The sequence below is a fragment of the Erpetoichthys calabaricus genome, chromosome 1 (genome assembly GCF_900747795.2).
Source record: "Erpetoichthys calabaricus chromosome 1, fErpCal1.3, whole genome shotgun sequence".
NCBI classification, from domain to species: Eukaryota; Metazoa; Chordata; class Cladistia; order Polypteriformes; family Polypteridae; genus Erpetoichthys; species Erpetoichthys calabaricus.
This window is the reverse complement of record NC_041394.2, coordinates 180,486,835-180,507,078: the sequence shown is the minus strand read 5'-3', so window position 1 is coordinate 180,507,078 and position 20,244 is coordinate 180,486,835. Positions and strand designations below refer to the sequence as shown.

At 37.6% G+C, this 20,244-nt stretch overlaps 1 protein-coding gene across 2 annotated transcripts in view; it reads left to right on the top strand.

Annotated features, from left to right (window-relative positions):
• ddx11 (DEAD/H (Asp-Glu-Ala-Asp/His) box helicase 11) overlaps positions 1-20,244 on the top strand; it is a 123,227-nt gene that overhangs the window by 83,837 nt on the left and 19,146 nt on the right. For both annotated transcript variants that reach the window (XM_028809293.2, XM_028809283.2), the window contains exons 18-21: positions 4,884-4,996; positions 5,396-5,468; positions 15,469-15,572; positions 19,205-19,354. In XM_028809293.2, the coding sequence (XP_028665126.1) occupies positions 4,884-4,996; positions 5,396-5,468; positions 15,469-15,572; positions 19,205-19,354 (440 nt within the window). The remainder of the gene's footprint in view (positions 1-4,883; positions 4,997-5,395; positions 5,469-15,468; positions 15,573-19,204; positions 19,355-20,244) is intronic.

Genomic DNA, 20,244 nt, shown 5'->3' with positions numbered 1-20,244 from the left:
TAATGGTAAAGCTGTGACATGGATGTATGCTATATTGTCTTTAGCAAAGCCAGAGAAATGCAGGGGCGCATAACTTTCTTCAGGTGCTTAGAATCTTGCATTTTTTCACATCCGTGCACACATGAACATGGGTGTGCAGCTTATATTGTTTCTTGCAAGTATTTTTGGTCCCCTCTTTCTTTTTTTTTTTTTTTTTTTTTTTTTGTGTACCAGTGCATGGAGATTTTCTTCTTCAAAATATTGAGGACAAAGTTGAGTTAACCGAAGTTCAAATATATTCAAATATTTACTTATTTTAATTTGAATATTTTTTGGCAAATATAACAGCCCTAGTGCACAAAGTTAACTTTCTGACGCTGAGTAAATTGGCATGCAAATTCCTGTGCATACCAGCCACGAGTTTTTCTGTTTCTATTATTATATGTATGAGGGCAATCCCAAAAGTAAGGTCTCCTATTTTTTTTTTTTTGAAATACAAACAACCATTTATTTTCTATAATGTTTACATCATTTTAAAGGTTAAAGACTTATTTATTTTTCTACATAATCGCCATTTCGGTCGATGCATTTTTGTAGACGCTGTGGTAGTTTTAGAATGCCCATGTCATACCAGCTCGCCGCCATGTCCTTCAGGAAGCGTTGAACCTCATCTTTCACCTCTTCATTGGAGTAGAATCGCCTTCCGGACAAATGTTCTTTCAACTTAGGGAACAGGTGGTAGTCACTGGGTGCCAAGTCCGGACTATAGGGTGGGTGGGTGATGAAGTTCCAACCGCCGATCTTTACGCATGTTTTCCTCAACCTTCGCGACTGTCTCGTCAGAAATTGACGGTCTCCTGCGCGAACTTTGCACTTGGCAGTAGCGTTCAACGGGAGCTCCATTTTCAAGGGCTGCCAAGCCAAGATTGAGCATCCCAGCGAAGCTGCACATGCTTGTTTGGGATTGGAGGAAGCACCAATCACAACAGTGTGGCCAACAGCCGTACAAACAGTTTCTCTACGTCCCCACTGCTTTGGAGACCTTACTTTTGGGATTGCCCTCGTAGTAATCATTTTTTTGATAATTATTCTGTGGATTGTCAATTTATAAGGTAAATGGTCAATATCAGTAAACAACATTCCATTGATTAGAATTATAATATTAATCTCTCTATTATAAAAGAAAATCTTGAGACAAGACTATTGTCAAGAAATTTTTTTTCAAGTCCCGCCCTCCACTTATCCATTTACAGTTAACAGCCCACGCCCATGGTCCTCTCACCTCTCCTTCGCTTGAATGCTTTTGTCCGACACATTTTCTGCATTCTCAACTCTTATAAATTTTGGTGTTTTCTTCACTAAGTTCCCAATAAAAGACGACTTATTATGTCCAAATCATACTGAAGAATTTCATCCCGAAGGGTTATCAACAGAAGAAATGAGTACACAGGCAATCCTAGCACCGAGAAACAATGAAATCAAACAAATTAACGCGAAAATTGTCGATCGATTACACAGCAAATTGGTTAAATGTGTATCAATAGAGTATGCTGAAGCAGTTGGTGGTGATGTTGTGGAAGAAAACATAAACTTACAATATCCCATAGAATATCTACAACCGTTAACACCGTCCGGTCTTCCACCTGCCAAATTACTGTTGAAAGAAGCATGTAAATGTTATTGCGTTTTAAATTTTAACAGGCGACAAGAAAGGTAATGTAGTACATCTTCCGTGGATAACATTAGACACCAAAGGAGATCTTGATATGCCATTTGTATTAAAACGTTTACAGTTTCCTGTTAGAATAGCTTTTGCTATGACAATTAACAAATCACAGGGACAAACATTCCAAAACGTCAGTTTATTTATTGGAGAGAAAGAAACTATATTCACTCACAGGCAGTTATACGTTGCGTTTTCATGATGTAACTCCAATCACAGAATCAAAATTCAGTGCAATATTGACAAAAAGTTAACTCCAAATATTGTTTTTACTGAAGTTTTACAGTAAAAGTGTAAGTTTAAAAAGTATTTGAGTGTTAATTACAAAGCCAAACAGAATGACAACGTATAACGCAACCTGAAACACAACATGAAACAAAATTTTCTTTTAATTTATTACGTTTTATTATTCTTTTACTATGGTTAATTACTCGCTGTAATGTAAAATAGGTATATTTTATGCATATGTAACAATTCCCATGAAAATAACAATTTGTTTAAATTGTACATCCGCTTCCCCATACGCGAGCGGCAGAGCCGCAAAGTGGCTAGCACGTAGCACCTACCCGGGGGTTGACGAATGAAGCGAGCAGGGGCAGAGCCCCCTAGTATTGTAAAATATTAAGATGTTACTCCTGAGCTACAGGTCACAGCTTTTATAATTGTTTTATGTTCGATTGTTCTATGTATTATACCAAATCTGTAAATGTCAAAAAGACCAAAGAAATAATATTTGACTTGAAGAGGTAGAAATCTGCACATTCATCTATCATTGATCTAGGTGAGGAGGTAGAAGTACTAACTGAATCTAAATACTTAAAAACTAATTAAAAAAAAAAAAGTCTTAATATTAAAGTCTTAACTGGAATACAGTATACCTCCAAAATTCGCAGAGGTTATGTTCCTAGATCACCCGAGAATTGTGAAAAACCGCGACTTTTGGATGTGGTTTAAAAAATGCCTATTTTTCTAGTTTCAACCCTAAATACAGTATGCCCCCAAGGCACTTTAATTTCGTTGCAAACTCAGCTTAATACATTAATACATTACCTAAAAAATTACCTTAATACATTACCTAAAAACAGAATGTAAAGTTAAACCCATCTACTGTACAGTACTGTACTGCTATGTCTCCCGCTGTGCTAGAATGTAAAATACTGATGTTACCGCTATACGTACTGTAATTCATGCAAGCACGTTTTCTTTGGTATGCGCTGTCATTTAAATGTAAATGAATAATATCCATCCATCCATCCATTTTCCAACCCGCTGAATCCGAACACAGGGTCACGGGGGTCTGCTGGAGCCAATCCCAGCCAACACAGGGCACAAGGCAGGAAACAATCCTGGGCAGGGTGCCAACCCACCGCAGGACACACCCACACACCAAGCACACACTAGGGCCAATTTAGAATCGCCAATCCACCTAACCTGCATGTCTTTGGACTGTGGGAGGAAACCGGAGCGCCCGGAGGAAACCCACGCAGACACGGGGAGAACATGCAAACTCCACGCAGGGAGGACCCGGGAAGCGAACCCGGGTCCCCAGGTCTCCCAACTGCGAGGCAGCAGCGCTACCCACTGCGCCACCGTGCCGCCCTAAATGAATAATAATTTCATTTAATTAAAATACAGTCAAATGTATTATTCTTTATGTAGCATATGGTGCGTTCATTAATGCCATAGTTGCTCGCTGCTGCAGCATAACTTTTTAGTTCCCGGAGCAAATCAACCTTCTCCTGAAGTGTTTTAAACTTCTTCTGGTGCTTAGGCTCAGTTCCAGAAGCCTTAGAAGGTGCAGAGCGGTTCGGCGACATCGTGTGCGTTTAAAAATAACAAAACAATAACAAAATGGAAAACATGAGGACACTCCGTTGGAGACGCATCACAAAGCAGCAGTCAATCATCAACAAGGAGAAATGAATAACGCTCTCGGATTGGCTACTTTCACCATCCCAAACCACGGTGGTAAACCCACTCACCTGGAGACGCGTCACATGGCAGCAGTCAATCAGCAGCAAGGAGAAATGAATAACACTCTTAGATTGGCTACTTTCACCATCCCAAACCATGTTTCCCTCAGCGGTTGCTTCCTGTTCTCCCTACAGCACAGTATTGCCATGAAAAAAGGAATTAAAAAATTGCGGAGGATATTTGCACTTTCCGCTAACAATTAATAGTTAGGTTCTAAGAAAATATCCGCGAACGATTGAGTCCGCGAACCCTGAACTGCAACTTCGCAGGGGTCTACTGTATATATACAAATAACTTACACTGTTAATGAAATTGGCACTTTTTTTTCCCCTGTAAACTCAGACTATATAAAGTGGAGTGTCATTTTACCACAGTGTGATCCAGGTTATCTTCATTGCCTGGTTTAGTGGTCTGACAAACCAAATTTTTAAAAAAGCTCAAGCGGTTTACCAAACATGCAGTTAAAATTATTGGGGCTGACATAGATGATCTGGTAAGTGTGTGTCAGAGGGCAATGTTGAAAAAACTGGAAATCATCTCAACTGATGACAGACACCCATTACATACAGAGCTTAACGTCAATAAATCAGGGAGGATATTTGCTTTAAGCAAGCACAAAAAGCTCTAGAAATTCCTTTCTTACCAGTGTCATATCTTTTTAACAAGGATTATCAGAGATACAAAAATAATTCCAGAAGTTTAGAGTTTTCCTATGTAACCTTTTACCTAAATATACAAAATCAAACTGCTAGAAATAGCAAAAAATCTGGTTTTCAAATGATATAAATATTTTAGAATTTCTGTGTAAGTTTTAACCTGATCTGGTCACTGTTTGCTTTTTTTAATTTTATTGGATGCAACTGAGAAGGTAAATTTCATGCTTTCTTGTGTAAACACGGCTAAATAAAAGACCTTGAATCAAAATATATGAAAGTGTGTGTGAAGTTATGCTAATTAAAAAGGAGGAGAGAACTGTGCTACTGGAGAGCTACTGAAAGATTTTATTTGACGACCTGGATCTGGCCCACTGACCATAATTTCTGCACCCACATTGAGAAAATGCATAGTTTAATTTGAAGATGATGTTTAGAATGTTAGTGTAATAAGATTTAATGGGTGCAGAATAATTTTAGTTTGCCAGATACAGTGTTATAATAGATTGTTCAAAGTGTTCTTTGCTGCTTATGTGCTAGTTTTTTTGTTGTAGGTACTGTAGCTCAGAGCTTCTTGAAATTTCTGCTCCTGAACCCGGCTGTTTATTTCTCAGACGTACTGAAAGAATGCAGAGCAGTTATAATTGCTGGTGGAACTATGCAGCCTGTAAGTAAATACTACACTGAAGTTGTGTTCTTTTTTTACATTTGAAAAGATTTTATATTCAGTTTACAATCCTGTAGCTTACCACATAACTAAAATCAATAAAAATAGCAGTATAAGAGATTGAAAATGGTTATGGAACAAAACATAAAGACCCTGGCTAAGCTAGAGTAACTGTTAGATTTAGTGGTCTGTATCAAAACAAGCTGTACATCATCTGTACATGTATATTTGGGAAAAGTGTTTATCCAGAGTAATGTATAAAGTGACTGATTTTAGAAAGGCTTAAATGAATTAAAACTCAAGAAGATACTGTCAAGGAGATCATTAAAGAAAAACTGATAACTAAAGGTACAGCTTTATGTCCAGTTTCTACTTCATGTTATTTGTTCTTCATTTCAGATAGCTGATTTCAAAGAGCAATTGCTGTTTTCAGCAGGTTTGAGTCCTGACCGCATTGCTGAATTCTCTTGTGGTGAGTGTTACTAGTATTTTATATAAAGTTATACTACTCATCACACAGATACAAAAATTTGGGTGAGGAATATAATAGGTGAAGATTTACAACACCTGTGAGCATACTGTGAGTTTTAAGTTGGACATAAATGTAAAAATAAGGTTGTTCAGCAACCTAATCATTACTGCAATTTTTCTTATAGAGTCATATTTGTTCTTTCAAAGATAAAGAAATCATTCAAATGATTTTACTTTGAAATGATCATTTTATAAATATCTGTTTTAACTTGGTAATTAGTTGGAAGTTTAGGTGTGGGGGTTTAATAAGAAAGTTGTATTTTTAAATATATTTTTTATATAGTTAATAATCCTCCAGGGCTGCCCTTTGTCACCGATTCTGTTCATAACTTTTATGGACAGAATTTCTAGGCGCAGCCAGGGTGTTGAGGGGGTCCAGTTTGGTGGACTCAGGATTGGGTCACTGCTTTTTGCAGATGATGATGTCCTGTTTGCTTCATCAGGCCGTGATCTTCAGATCTCTCTGGATCGGTTCGCAGCTGAGTGTGAAGCGGCTGGGATGGGAATCAGCACCTCCAAATCCGAGACCATGGTCCTCAGCCGGAGAAGGGTGGAGTGCCCTCTCAGGGTTGGGAGCGAGATCCTGCATCAAGTGGAGGAGTTCAAGTATCTCGGGATCTTGTTCACGAGTGAGGGAAGAATGGAGCGTGAGATCGACAGGCGGATCGGTGCGGCGTCCGCAGTGATGCTGGCTCTGCATCGGTCTGTCGTGGTGAAAAAGCTGAGCCATAAGGCAAAGCTCTCAATTTACCAGTCGATCTATGTTCCTACCCTCACCTATGGTCATGAGCTATGGGTAGTGACCGAAAGAACGAGATCGCGAATACAAGCGGCTGAAATGAGTTTCCTCCGCAGGGTGTCTGGGCTCTCCCTTAAAGATAGGGTGAGAAGCTCAGTCATCCGGGAGGGGCTCAGAGTAGAGCCGCTGCTCCTCCGCATCGAGAGGAGTCAGATGAGGTGGCTCGGGCATCTGATCAGGATGCCTCCTGGACGCCTCCCTGGGGAGGTGTTCCGGGCACGTCCAACCGGGAGGAGGCCCCGGGGAAGACCCAGGACACGCTGGAGGGACTATGTCTCCCGGCTGGCCTGGGAACGCCTCGGGATTCTCCCGGAAGAGCTAGAAGAAGTGGCCGGGGAAAGGGAAATCTGGGCATCTCTGCTCAAGCTGCTGCCCCCGCGACCCGACCTCGGATAAGCGGAAGAGAATGGATGGATGGATGGATAATAATCTTTGTGTCTTAAGTTTTTGATCTGTTTTGCCATTAACAGGACGTAATTTAAAAAATAGTTTAACTTAAATAGCAGGTTTCTACAGAAGCTCATTAAAAGTGTTAACAGTACATATACAATTGCATTTAAATCTGAAGTAATTGCGGAAAAAACTAGCTTAATTTATAGAATCAAATCGTTCCTTTATAAAATTGCACACAATGCTTTTATGTATTTTTTAATTGAAATATTGCTTTTGATAGGGCTTTTTCAGTGAACAAAATATATATCAAAAATGGTAAACGGCGCTCATCAGAAATAATGGGACAGCATATTTCCACAGTAGACAACTTTCCTGTTTAATGGCCGCTATGCCAGAGTTCAAAACATATGGTGATTTGCCCTCTGTGCAGAATTCCTTCTGAGTTTGCTTGGGTTTTTCCTGGAAATTTTGTATTCCTCCCAATTTATGAAGGCAGGCTTTTAGTGAATTGACTTCTCTAAACTTCATTTATATGAATTAATTTGTAGATCTTTATTAGTTTAATATAGTGAACTGACATCCCAACTCACTACTGTTAGAGATACTGTTGGCACCTGATGGAGATTCTGACCAGGAAATGTATAGAATATGTACAGTTCCAGTAATCCTAAAGTTGACAAATCCTTGAAGATTTAAACATTGATGGATAGTATAAATGTACAGGATCTCGTTTTTAGTAATTCTGTTACTGCCAAGCAGTTCTGGTTTGGTGCTTCGTTTGCGACAGCATTCAATTTTTGCAACTCGGGGAGTTTTTTTTTTTTGTTTGTTTCTTTTATTATAATTTGCAGCAACAAAACTGAAAATTGCAAGCTTATGTTTCCCATCCACTCCCTTCCTGCCCACACATTCCTTAATTCAGCCCTGCCCATATCAGTAAAATGTGCATTTTCTTATTAACAAGCCTATAGAGTGTGTGTTGAGAAGAACTTCCAAATAACTTGATCGATAAAAGCTGATAGTATCCAAGCAAGTAGATTAAAAAAAGAAGATCCTATAATGTCTAATGACTATGTCTCCCGGCTGGCCTGGGAACACCTCGGGATTCTCCCGAAAGTGTTAGAAGAATTGGCCGGGGAGAGGGAAGTCTGGGCATCTCTGCTTAAGCTGCTGCCCCCACGACCCGATCTCGGATAAGCGGAAGAGGATGGATAGATGGATCCTATAACGCAAATTGTGTTGCTAAAATTGCACATATTCCTTTACAAATGTACTTAAAAAAGGAAGAGCATATGATCAAAGTTGAAAACAGCAAAATTTAAGGCAATCAAGAGACAAGACATATACTGTAGATGTAAAAGGGACGTAATGACTACTTAACCTTTGTCTCTCTAGTATGTTTCCTGCAGAAGGCAGGAATCCAAAGGCAGATGTTCACCTCAACAGACTCCTATTAATATCTGTGTTAAGCCGTTCAAATTTAAGGGTGATATACACCCTGACTTAAATAACAGGTACATTAACTTTAGCACCCTGACAAAAGCTTTCTTTAGAAGGTTAGGTCTTGTAATCCCCATTATAGCTAAGTTACTGTTTTTAAAAAATGAAGACCACAATTGCAGTCTCTCAATACAGAAGTACTATCTAAACTTCCATGTTTAGTGACAAAAACTGGTGGAATGAAACACCTTAAATAAGGTCAATGTTAATTATAGCAACTAATGGCTATAACCTGTTTTTATTTAGCTGGCTGAATCTTCTCAAATAAGAAATTGCAATTTAATGATACAGAGATATCAGGTAGCAACATTTAGCAACTTATTATATATTTAAATAATCTGTTAATATGATAAATCAATACATACAGAGTTCTGATTGTGTTATCAATAATATTCTATAAGTAATTAAAGACAAAATAATTTAAAATTATAATAATAATAATTCTTTTATGCAGTGTACTGTATATATTTTCTTGCCCCTGTGGTCATATTTAAACTTGCATCAAAATAAGAGAAAAATACTTTGTATTAACTGGGCAGATTAAACATACTCTACTCTGTAAGTGGCTAGTTGACTATCCTCAGAAATTGTTTAGAAATTTAGCAGATAGTCTAAATGATAGAGATTGTCTGCAAAAGTGCAGAAAATTAAGTTTAGTATTTAACTGCTTCAGTGTACTGTACATAATATACATGTGTATTTAATGTGCATATGTAAAGCATGTAGCAATGGTGAAACATACAGTGGAAATCTAGTTGGCTAGATTATAGAATGATAAAGTAACTGAAGATTTAAAGAACCTTTCACGCAGTATGAAGAAGTATGTTATAGACAACTCCCCAAAAATATCCCAAAAACATCAACCAGCATTATATTATCTTACCACTATTGAGGTTTCTGGGCAACAGGGAATTTTTTTGCAATTGTACTGTAAATCTAGAAACAGCAGTTTAAAAAGAAAAGGAGAAAAGATTAGCTTTCTTGAAAGACAGTCCTAGACAGTAAACTTGATTTGGGTAATGGACATTCCTTAAAGAACTGATTATGTGTACTGTGTAAATAAAGGGAATTGTCAAATGTTCACAGTGCCCTTCTCAGGGCTTTGTCACAGAGATAACAGGTAAGAAAAACCAACATCAGTTAAATTTTACAGTAAGCTTTTTTATTCCTTAAAACAGTTTAGTGTTGCTCATTAAAATGCTTTAAATCGCTGTTATGTTCACAGAATAGCTATAGACTGTCTTGGTACTAAATCATAAGGTGAAGTTACATAGCTTACACAACTCTAGAGGTGACTTGGCAGTGCTGTTAGCATTTAGTATATTAAGAAGGCAGATGGTAAGATTTCAGATGTTTAAAATTATAATATTACCAGGGAAACAGTTGTTTACAAAAATACTGAAACTTGGTTGTCAAAATGTACCATACAATTCCATTCCCTCAGTGTGTTGCCTTAAAAGTATATTAAAGCTTCTAAAACAATATAAAATGTTAAATAATTTCCTGATTTTTTTTTTTTTTTTTTTTTTTTTTTTTACCTAATTTGGCTCATCTTTAGAAAAGCATTTATCAGTTCAATGAAATGTAGAAGCTGCACACTTCATAAATAATAGTGGAGGATTTTTTTTTTTCTTCAGCTTTTGATAAGATTCAGGTACAATGACAGAAAAATTCCAATTATAGAAGGTGTGGACCACCCGGGGCCGTACAGCTCCCCAACTCCGACACAGACAAATGCAGAGCCCAGTCTTATCACACAGCATGCCTTTATTTTAAGTGGGAAAGCGCTTTTCTTTTTCTTTTCCCACAGCAGCACAGTACAAAGCACCAAAATTACAGCACAATACAACACAGTCGTTCTTTCTTCTTCTCTCTTTCTCTTCGCCTCCACTCCTCCTCGCAAGTTTTGTCCTCCACTTTCCGACTCTGACTTGTCCCTGTGAGTCCGGCAAGTCCTTTTATATTGACCAACCTGGAAGTGCTCCTGCTCTTCCGCCCACATGGTCTACAAGCACTTCCGGGTTAAGTGGAAACCACATGCCATACGGCTCCTCCATTTTCACAGCAGCCCCTGGCGGTACCAGCAGGGCTGAGATAAATAATTCCAAATCCAATGGTGCTTTGTGGGAATCAGGGGCACCGCTGCAATTCAGGGGAGCTGCTGTCTAGCGTTCCAGTGGAAGGCAGTGCCCTAAAGAAGCTACCTTCCCCCATCCTTCCATTTTTTAGGCGTCCTAGTTGGGTTGGATGCCGGCTGTCCCTTACAAAGGTTTGTATGTGGGAGACATTATTTGTTTCACTTATCTTTTGTTCAAATTAAAATTCATCTTTGTTTGTCAGCTACTGTCTGCGTGCGATTTATCAGTTGTCCAGCATCTTAAACTGTATATGATGTTTTTTTTTTTTTTTTTAATATTTTTATTTTATTAATTTTCATTGTAATCATTCCATACAAACAGATCAATTTATAACCCAACAAATTTGAAAACGAATCAAACCCACCCCTGAGAAGGAGAGCTTAGCTAAAGGAAAATTTCTTTAAGCTTTTTAATAAGGCAACATTAGACAAAAGAAGGGGAGAAGTAAATATCTATATAAATAAGAGATGGAGAAGGGAGTTAAATGCAATAATAGTTATTTCTCTTATTCTAAAATAATATTGATTAAATCCTGCCATGTTTTGAAAAAATTTTGTACAGATCCTCTAACTGAAAATTTGATTTTTTCCAATTTCAAATAATATAAAACATCGGTTTCCCACTGACTTATAAGAGGAGAATTAGGATTCTTCCAATTTAACAAAATAAGTCTGCGTGCCAAGAGTGTAGTGAATGCAATCACCGTTTGCTTGTCCTTCTCCAATTCCAGTCCATCTGGAAGGACACCAAACACAGCTGTTAGTGGGTTAGGAGGGATTGTGATACTAAGGCTGTCTGAGAGGCACTTAAAAATTTTTGTCCAAAATGATGTTAGTTTGGTGCAGGCCCAGAACATGTGACCCAGTGAGGCAGGAGCTTGGTTGCAGCGCTCGCAGGTTGGATCCTGGCCTGGAAACATTTTGGACAGTTTTAAGCGAGACAGATGAGCTCGATATATAATTTTTAGTTGAATAATTCTATGCTTTGCACATATAGAACTCGAGTGAATTCTCTGCTTTGCTACCTTCCACTCCTTTTCTGATATATTGATTAAGAGATCTTCTTCCCAATGTCCTCTTGGATCTTTGAAAGGTAGGGACTCTAATAAGATTTTATATATTGCGGAAATAGTGTTTGTTTCCTCGGAATTGAGCAGTCTTTTTTCCAGCAGTGTGGAGGGTGCAAGGTGGGGGAAATCGGGCAATTTCTGTTTAACAAAATTTCTAATTTGAAGATAGTAAAAGAAATGTGTAGCTGGGAGGTTAAATTTTGAACGTAATTGTTCAAAAGATGTAAATATGTTGTCTATATAAAGATCTCTGAGCATTTTAATCCCAAAACTTTTCCAGGTATTAAAAACTGGATATACTTGCGAAGGTTGAAAGAGGTGGTTCTCTTGCAGAGGTGCCACTGATAAAAGATTTTCCATCTTAAAATGCTTCCTAATTTGGTTCCATATTCTGAGTGAGTAAAGCACAATTGGGTTATTAGTATATTTGCGATAACTTTCATTTATTGGAGAGCAGAGCAGGGAATATAAAGAAGTACTACAGGATTTTACTTCTATTGCGGACCAAGCCTGTGTATGTGCATTTATTTGTGTCCAGGTTTTTATGGCTAGTATGTTTGCTGCCCAGTAATAAAACTGAAAATTAGGTAAAGCCATGCCACCTTCTGCCTGAGGTCTTTGTAGGGTCGCTCTTCGGATACGTGGGTGTTTTGAGTTCCAAATGAATGAGGTTATTATTGAATCTAACTGTTTAAAAAACGATTTATTGATATATATTGAAATGTTTTGAAATAAAAAGAGAAGTTTAGGAAGGATAATCATCTTAACAATGTTAATTCTTCCGGCTAGAGTGAGATGAAGGGTTGACCATCTATGCAAGTCTTGCTTAATTTTTTCCATACAGACGCCAAAATTTTGTTGATAAAGAGCTTTATGTTTACTTGTGATATTTACCCCTAGGTATTTAAACTGATCTGCTATGGTAAAAGGTAGGGTGTCTAATTTAATATTATATGCTTGTGAATTCACTGGAAAGAGTATACTTTTATTCAGATTAATTCTAAGACCAGATATCTTTTGAAATTCTGTTAGTGCTGTTAAAACAGCAGGGACAGTGTTTTCTGGGTCCGATATATATAAGAGCATATCATCTGCATATAGAGAAATTTTCTGTTCCAGTCCTTCTCTGACAATCCCCTTTATCTGATAAGAATTTCGGCAGTGAACCGCCAGTGGTTCAATAGCGATTGCAAACAACAGTGGCGACAAGGGACATCCTTGTCTGGTACCACGTTCTAGTTTAAAGTAGTCTGAGCAAATGTTATTAATACAAACTGAAGCTTCTGGACTGGTATACAGTAGTTTGATCCAAGCACAAATATTCGGGCCAAACCCAAATTTCTCCAATGCAGTGAAAAGGTAATTCCATTCGATCATGTCGAATGCCTTTTCTGCGTCTAATGATAATAATATCTCTGGGGTGTTTGATTTTGCTGGTGAATATATAACATTAAACAAGTGTCGGAGATTTGAAGATAGATGTCGGCCTTTAATAAATCCAGTTTGATCTTGTGATATTACCGAGGGCAGCACTTTCTCCATCCTTCTAGCTAGAATTTTTGAGAGTATCTTAACATCATTATTCAGGAGTGAAATTGGTCTATATGATGCACATTGTAACAAGTCCTTATTTTGTTTAGGAAAGACGGTGATTAATGCTTGTCGAAATGTTTGAGGTAGTATTTGGTGGTCTTTAGCTTCTGTAAATGTTACCAATAAGAGTGGAGCTAGCTGAGTGGAGAATTTCTTATAAAACTCTACGGGGTAACCATCAGGGCCTGATGATTTCCCGCTTTGTAGTGACTTTATAGCGTCTAGTAATTCTGTTAGCGTTAGAGGTTTATCCAGTTCCTCAGCACTTAAAGCATCTATTTGTGGTATTTGTGAATTATCCAGAAATGCATTAGATTGCGTGTTGTCTTCTTTGGGCTCAGTGGAATATACAGTAATCCCTCCTCCATCGCGGGGGTTGCGTTCCAGAGCCACCCGCGAAATAGGAAAATCCGCGAAGTAGAAACCATATGTTTATATGGTTATTTTTAGAATGTCATGCTTGGGTCACAGATTTGCGCAGAAACACAGGAGGTTGTAGAGAGACAGGAACGTTATTCAAACACTGCAAACAAACATTTGTCTCTTTTTCAAAAGTTTAAACTGTGCTCCATGACAAGACAGAGATGACAGTTCTGTCTCACAATTAAAAGAATGCAAACATATCTTCCTTTTCAAAGGAGTGCAAAGCAAGCAGTCAAAAAAAAATCAATACGGCTTTTTGGCTTTTAAGTATGCGAAGCACCGCCGGTACAAAGCTGTTGAAGGCGGCAGCTCACACCCCCTCTGTCAGGAGCAGGAAGAGAGAGAGAGAGAGAGAGAGAGAGAGATAGCGAGAGACAGATAAAAAAAATCAATACGTGCCCTTTGAGCTTTTAAGTATGCGAAGCTCCGTGCAGCCTGTCCTTCAGGAAGCAGCTGCACACAGCCCCCCTGCTCACACCCCCCTACGTCAGCGCAAGAGAGAGAGAGAGAGAAAGTAAGCTGGATAGCTTCTCAGCCATCTGCCAATAGCGTCCCTTGTATGAAATCAACTGGGCAAACCAACTGAGGAAGCATGTACCAGAAATTAAAAGACCTATTGTCCGCAGAAACCCGCGAAGCAGCGAAAAATCCGCGATATATATTTAAATATGCTTACATATAAAATCCGCGATGGAGTGAAGCCGCGAAAGGCGAAGCGCGATATAGCGAGGGATCACTGTAAAGACTTATAGTAATCTCTAAATGTGTGCATTATTTTATTATGGTCGATGATTTCTTCTCCATTCTTGTTGGTGATTACTGGTGTTGCATTGTGAACTTCTTGTTTATGAATTTGTTGAGCTAAAAGCTTATTAGCTTTTTCTGCGTGTTCATAGTAATGCTGTCTAGACTTATAAATAAGTTGTTCAGTTTCTTTAGTTGTTAAGATGTTAAGTTCTGTATGCAGGGCCTGCCTTTTCCTGTGAAGAGCTTCACTTGGACGCCTGGCTTGTTCTTCATCTATTCTAGTAATTTCATTTCTTAGCTCTGACACGTTCTTGGTTTCTAATTTATTTCTATGGGAAAGATATGAAATAATCTGGCTTCTTAAGAAGGCCTTTAAAGTTTCCCAGAGTGTTCCTGCAGAAACCTCTGTGGACGTGTTTGTCTCTAGGAAGAAGCTGATTTGTTTGGATATAAATTCTGTGCAGTTCTCGTCTGCCAATAAAAGAGGGTTAAGACGCCATCTGCGAGGTGAGTGTGAGGGGCTTAATGATTTTAGCTCCAAGACTAGAGGGGCATGGTCAGAGATAACAATTGTGTCATATTTGTATGATTTAATTGTAGGCAGGAAATTATTATCTATAAAAAAATAATCAATTCTTGAGTAGCTATAATGCACTGGTGAGTAGAACGAATATGTTCTTGAGTTTGGGTTAAGAAACCTCCAGGGGTCTGATAAGTTGTGATCATTTAAAAACTGTGTAATTATCTTTGCAGTATTAGATGTCGTCCCCCCTGTCACAGGAGTCCTATCTAAGAGTGGATTTAAAACACAATTAAAGTCCCCAGCCATTATAATTTTATGAGTGTTCACATTGGGAATGGATGCAAATAGATTTTGCATGAATTCCTTATCATCAACATTGGGTGCATAAACATTTATCAAAATCATTTTACTGTTATATAAGTTGCCCATGACCATCACATATCTCCCTTCAGGGTCCGACACTACCTCTGATGCTACAAATGGAACTGTTCTATGTATGAGAATTCCCACCCCTCTAGTTTTCTTTATAAAGCTAGAATGGTTTTCTTACCTGCTCTATGGTTTTTCTGTCTGTTCTCTCTCATTATTTTCTCTGAAGAATTTTGGTCATTCCCAGTCTTATGTCTTAGTCATATGCCTCCATTATTTCTGTCATCTCCCTCAGTAGTCTGCCTGGCCTCCGTACAAATATTTTATTATGCACTATCCATGCTTATTACTGTCTAACACCATGCTGAATGTTTTTCTGACTTGTAGGTCACGTGATTCCACCAGATAATATTCTTCCCATAATTTTGAGCAGTGGTCCCTCAGGACAGAAACTGGAATTCACCTTTCATAACCGCGAAACTCCTCAAATGGTATTTGTTCTGGAACTTTTTTTTTTTATGCTTTGTAGTACATAAATGTAAAGAGTATGTACTTTGCTGCATAACAGGTAAAGGAATATTGAAGTTAAGACACAACAGATGACGATTAAGTTGAAAATCTGAAATTTCATAAATGCTTGAAAGCTTAAGCAAATGTTCTTTTTAAAAACAAAGGCTATGAAGCATTTATTTTGAAACATGGGCTGTGATGCAACATGGCATGTGTTACTTAACATTGATATTGTAATTGATACTTAAGGGCAGTATGTGACTACTCATTTTTAATTTCATAGACCTAAGGTACTCAGCTCAGTCCATGGAGGCTTGCACAGGGTTCAAGTTTCTGTTCCAAATCCTGATATAAGTAATTGTTTGGTGGGAGAGTGGGCCCTGTGATAGAGTGGTGCTCTGAACATGGTTTGTTCCTGGCTTACACCCTTTGCTACTGGGATAGCCTCAGGACACTCCAGCCCAACCCCCTCACATGTGACCCTGGATTTCAAAATGTGTTCATTTTCTAATGGTGTAGACAGTTACTGTCCATTTAGTCTTAATTAATAGACTTTATCTTCTATTTTACATTACAATCGGGCTTTTTCTGTTGTCCTCTGTGGAACTGTTTGCGTTTGCACATCCTTTCAATCTTGTATGATAGTAATGTATACCATGCATTTTCATGTTCAACCTAAAATTAAGTGTTTAATCAGTAGAAGATTTTGTAATCACTTTTGTTAACTTCGCTCCAGTTAGGAAAAGGAGCAATGTCAACTGATCGGCTTTAATATTAGAGGCAATTTAAAATTACAGAATAAATAAATACCTGAACTCTATAGCTGAAACGCTATCAGTCAATCCAAATCCACTTTCCCAAAGTTACTGCATAGCAACACATAAATTTAAAAATGAACAATTACATTATGCTAAGATAGGGATGGGGGATATGGAAAAAAAAAATTAGTACTTTTTTTTTCATATCCATCGATATTGATACATATCACAATATAAATCAAATTATTATTTCTGTCAAGCTTGACAAGCTTTTTATTCCTAAGTGAGATGAGAAGATATAAGGTTAATTTTGGTATAAACATTATTTTCTGTCAGAAGTCAAACATGACAAATGTACTGTAGAACGTTATACAATTATATTCCAGATAAATAAAATAGGTATAATAATAAACTGTTTTAAATGTTTGGGAAACAAACCTAAAAATAAATAGACAAAAAACATTTGGTATATATCCTCAGTACAAATTCAAGCAGCTTTCAAATGTAAATGAGGGCGAACATAAACAAAAAATGACATGTTCACTCAGTTGTGGCCAGCTTATGCTCCAAGTCAGAAAAAGAAAGGCACAAGAAATCCCCATTAGCACCACTTGCTTAGGTCTGGGTCTGCAAAGTCTTGCATTGTGCATGGTCTAAAGGATGACACTAGATGGGACAAAAGATTAGTGGTGATAACTGTCTTTGTGGGAACATGCTTTTGACCCAATTTGCAGTGTATGCTACTCTTCTTCTTGTCAAACTTTAAACAGCCAAAATATCTCCACACAGGGTGGCATGGTGGCGCAGTGGGTAGCGCTGCTGCCTCGCAGTTAGTAGACCCGGGTTCACTTCCTGGCTCCTCCCTTCGTAGAGTTTGCATGTTTTCCCCGTGTCTGCGTGGTTTTCCTCCGGGTACTCTAGGTTTCCTCCCACAGTCCAAAGACATGCATGTTAGGTGCATTGCCGATTCTACATTGTCCCTAGTGTGTGCTTGGTGTGTGTGTGGGTGGGCCCTGCCGTGGGCTGGCGCCCTGCCCGGGGTTTGTTTCCTGCCTTGCGCCCTGTGTTGACTGGGATTGGCTTCAGCAGACACCCGTGACCCTGTAGTTAGGATATAGCGGGTTGAATAATGGATGGATGGATGGATACCTCCACACTACCAAATTCATTGGACCCTTCTTTTCAACAAAGTCCTTATCTTTTGAGCCGTGGGCTGTGTATGTTGGGGGTCTTCTTCAGTAACACTGATTTTGTTAACAATTTCTGTTGACATTTTCTCTGTACTGACTTATGTGGCTGCTGCAACCCAAACACTAGCACGTGTGCTGCTCCCAGCTCCATGCTCTGTGCGTCAGCCTAGCCTGACGTGGCTGTAACTGTATTCCAACCATATGATGTGGCGCTATTTTCATTATCATTGGCTTTTCATGTTGTCTATCAAAACATGGATGGAATTAGTTATATTGACTTTTCTTTTAACCATGTCTTAAGTTTCTATTGAGGAAAAGTTAATTTGTGGTGATTATCTTTTCTTTATCTTTATTTTATTAATTATCGCTTTATCACCCATCCCTAGCTATTTTGATTTGTTTGATTCATTTATCTTTGTTTCTTAATATATATATAATTCATTGTATTTAATTATTTATGTGTAATTAATTATATTTAAATATATAATTCATTATATATTTAACATGAAAACTCATATTTCATTGTGTTATTTCCTTAAACAAAGCATGAGTGAATCAAATGAACGAGTCATTAGACTGGTTCTTGGGTTGTGACTCATTCATAAATTTAATGAGTGAAGACTCATGATTTAGGTGCTTCTTGTGCATGTGCTTTAAACATTTCTATCAGTGAAACAAAACATGCTGATGACATCACGCTGAAAGGATGGACATGCACTTTAGCATTCCTGTTGAGCTCCTCTAAATTGATTTGTTTGTGCACACAAATCTGTTCATATAATTCACTGCAAAGAGTTGTTCAAAAAGAATGAATCATTCACGAATCACCTATCACTACCAGGCAGCCTTCCCCATTATCTAATTTCAGGATGAATCCACCTGTTTCCTACCGCTGTGTTTAACTTAAACACCACTGTGTTAACAACCTTTAAATTCCTCTACCTTCATGTAGAAGATCTATAAGCTGTTTATTCGTCACAGTCCAAACTCTCATCTTTTTCTAGATGTCTTTATATAGAACTTCCTGCATACAGTCATTGGCTATGGTGGCTATATCAGCCCAAATGTCAGGAACATCTCAGGGGCAGATTTAATTATTTTACAATAAGAATAGAAAATACAACAAGTAACGATTAATAACAGACAGTATATTGTACTATATTACACTTCATACAAACTTTGATGCATAATTAATTTATATTTCCATTACAACTGTATAATATTTTAGCATTTTAAAGTTTTGACACCAGTATACCGTACTTAATAAGTTGCATTCATTTGAGCATCGTTCTTGCTAAAAAGCAGATTTAAAAAGAAAAATAATTTAAACTGTTAGATTGTTAATCTTTCCTCTCCACATATTAAACCTCTCTTCATTGAGAGTAAAGGCTGCTAATCATGTGTAAGTAATTTTTCTAGATAATTTAATCTACTTCTGAGTCTCAATAATTTGAATTAGTGAAAACATTTTTAAGTTTTCTGTTTGATTCTGTAAGAAACTCATTGATAGGCTGCATGTTAAAAGTTGATATAACAGGAACTTAGTGTCATAGTAAAGCATGTTGGAAAGAATAGATCTAAATAAATGTTACATTAGTTCAGGAACAGCAAATTCAAATGGCCCAAGAATAAATAAGTCCTTAACAGTTTAACTTTTATTGTCAGATGGACGAAACAGGACGGATTCTTTCTAACTTGTGCAATGTGGTCCCAGGGGGTTTGGTGTGCTTTTTTCCATCTTATGAATATGAAAAGTGTGTTTATACCCACTGGGAGAAGAATGGAATACATGATCGTCTAGCAGCCAAGAAAAAGGTATTGTTTTTCTTAAATGTAGTGTTTTCTACTGTTTTTAAGAGTTTGACTTTCATACTTTAACAATTTTCTCAACATAGTATTTTATATTGGACGTTTGCTAGTGATGATGTTGAGATATAGACCAACATTTCACTACAAAACAGGGACTAAGCCATCACATGCATACTTGCATCCCCACTCATACTGAGCCAATTGAGAGTTAAAAATTCTAACTTGTAATATTTTTGGGATGAGGAAGCTACACAGAAATAGTCATTGCAGAAGTATATGAAAACTTCTATACATACACCATAATAAGAAAGGGAAATGAACCAAGGACCCTGCATTGTAAGGCAGCACAACCCTATTGCACTCTGACTAGTACTATACAATATTATAAAAAGTTACCTATAGCCACCTATATTAGTGAAGTTTGGGTAATTTTATCTGTATTTCTCTGATATAGTGTCTTAATTAAACAACTTCAGATTGCTTCTTATTTAATTTTTTTAATGTTGGGTTTAGTGAATTGGGCTATGAGTAGCTCGCATCCATTCTAGTTTTAAAATACAGACTACTAGTTTATTAAGAAACACCCTTATATAAAATAGAAGGATAGTTTAATATTTGATTGATAAGACAAAGGACAATAGCCAAACAGACAAATCACTTGGATGTTGTTCTCCAAGGGGACGTAATGTTTTCTTTTTTTAATTTTTCAGTCTAATTGAAAATTCCCTGTTATAAATCTGTCTTACATAAGAGTTACTGAGTAGTGAATAGATTTCTGGGCACTGTCTGGTCTGTTTACTGACAACCAAGAGTAGCCCAATAACTGTTGGGTGTCCACTATTAGAGTAATGCAAATATTGTCAGGTTATTCTAAAACCACATGTCTTCTTAGTAGT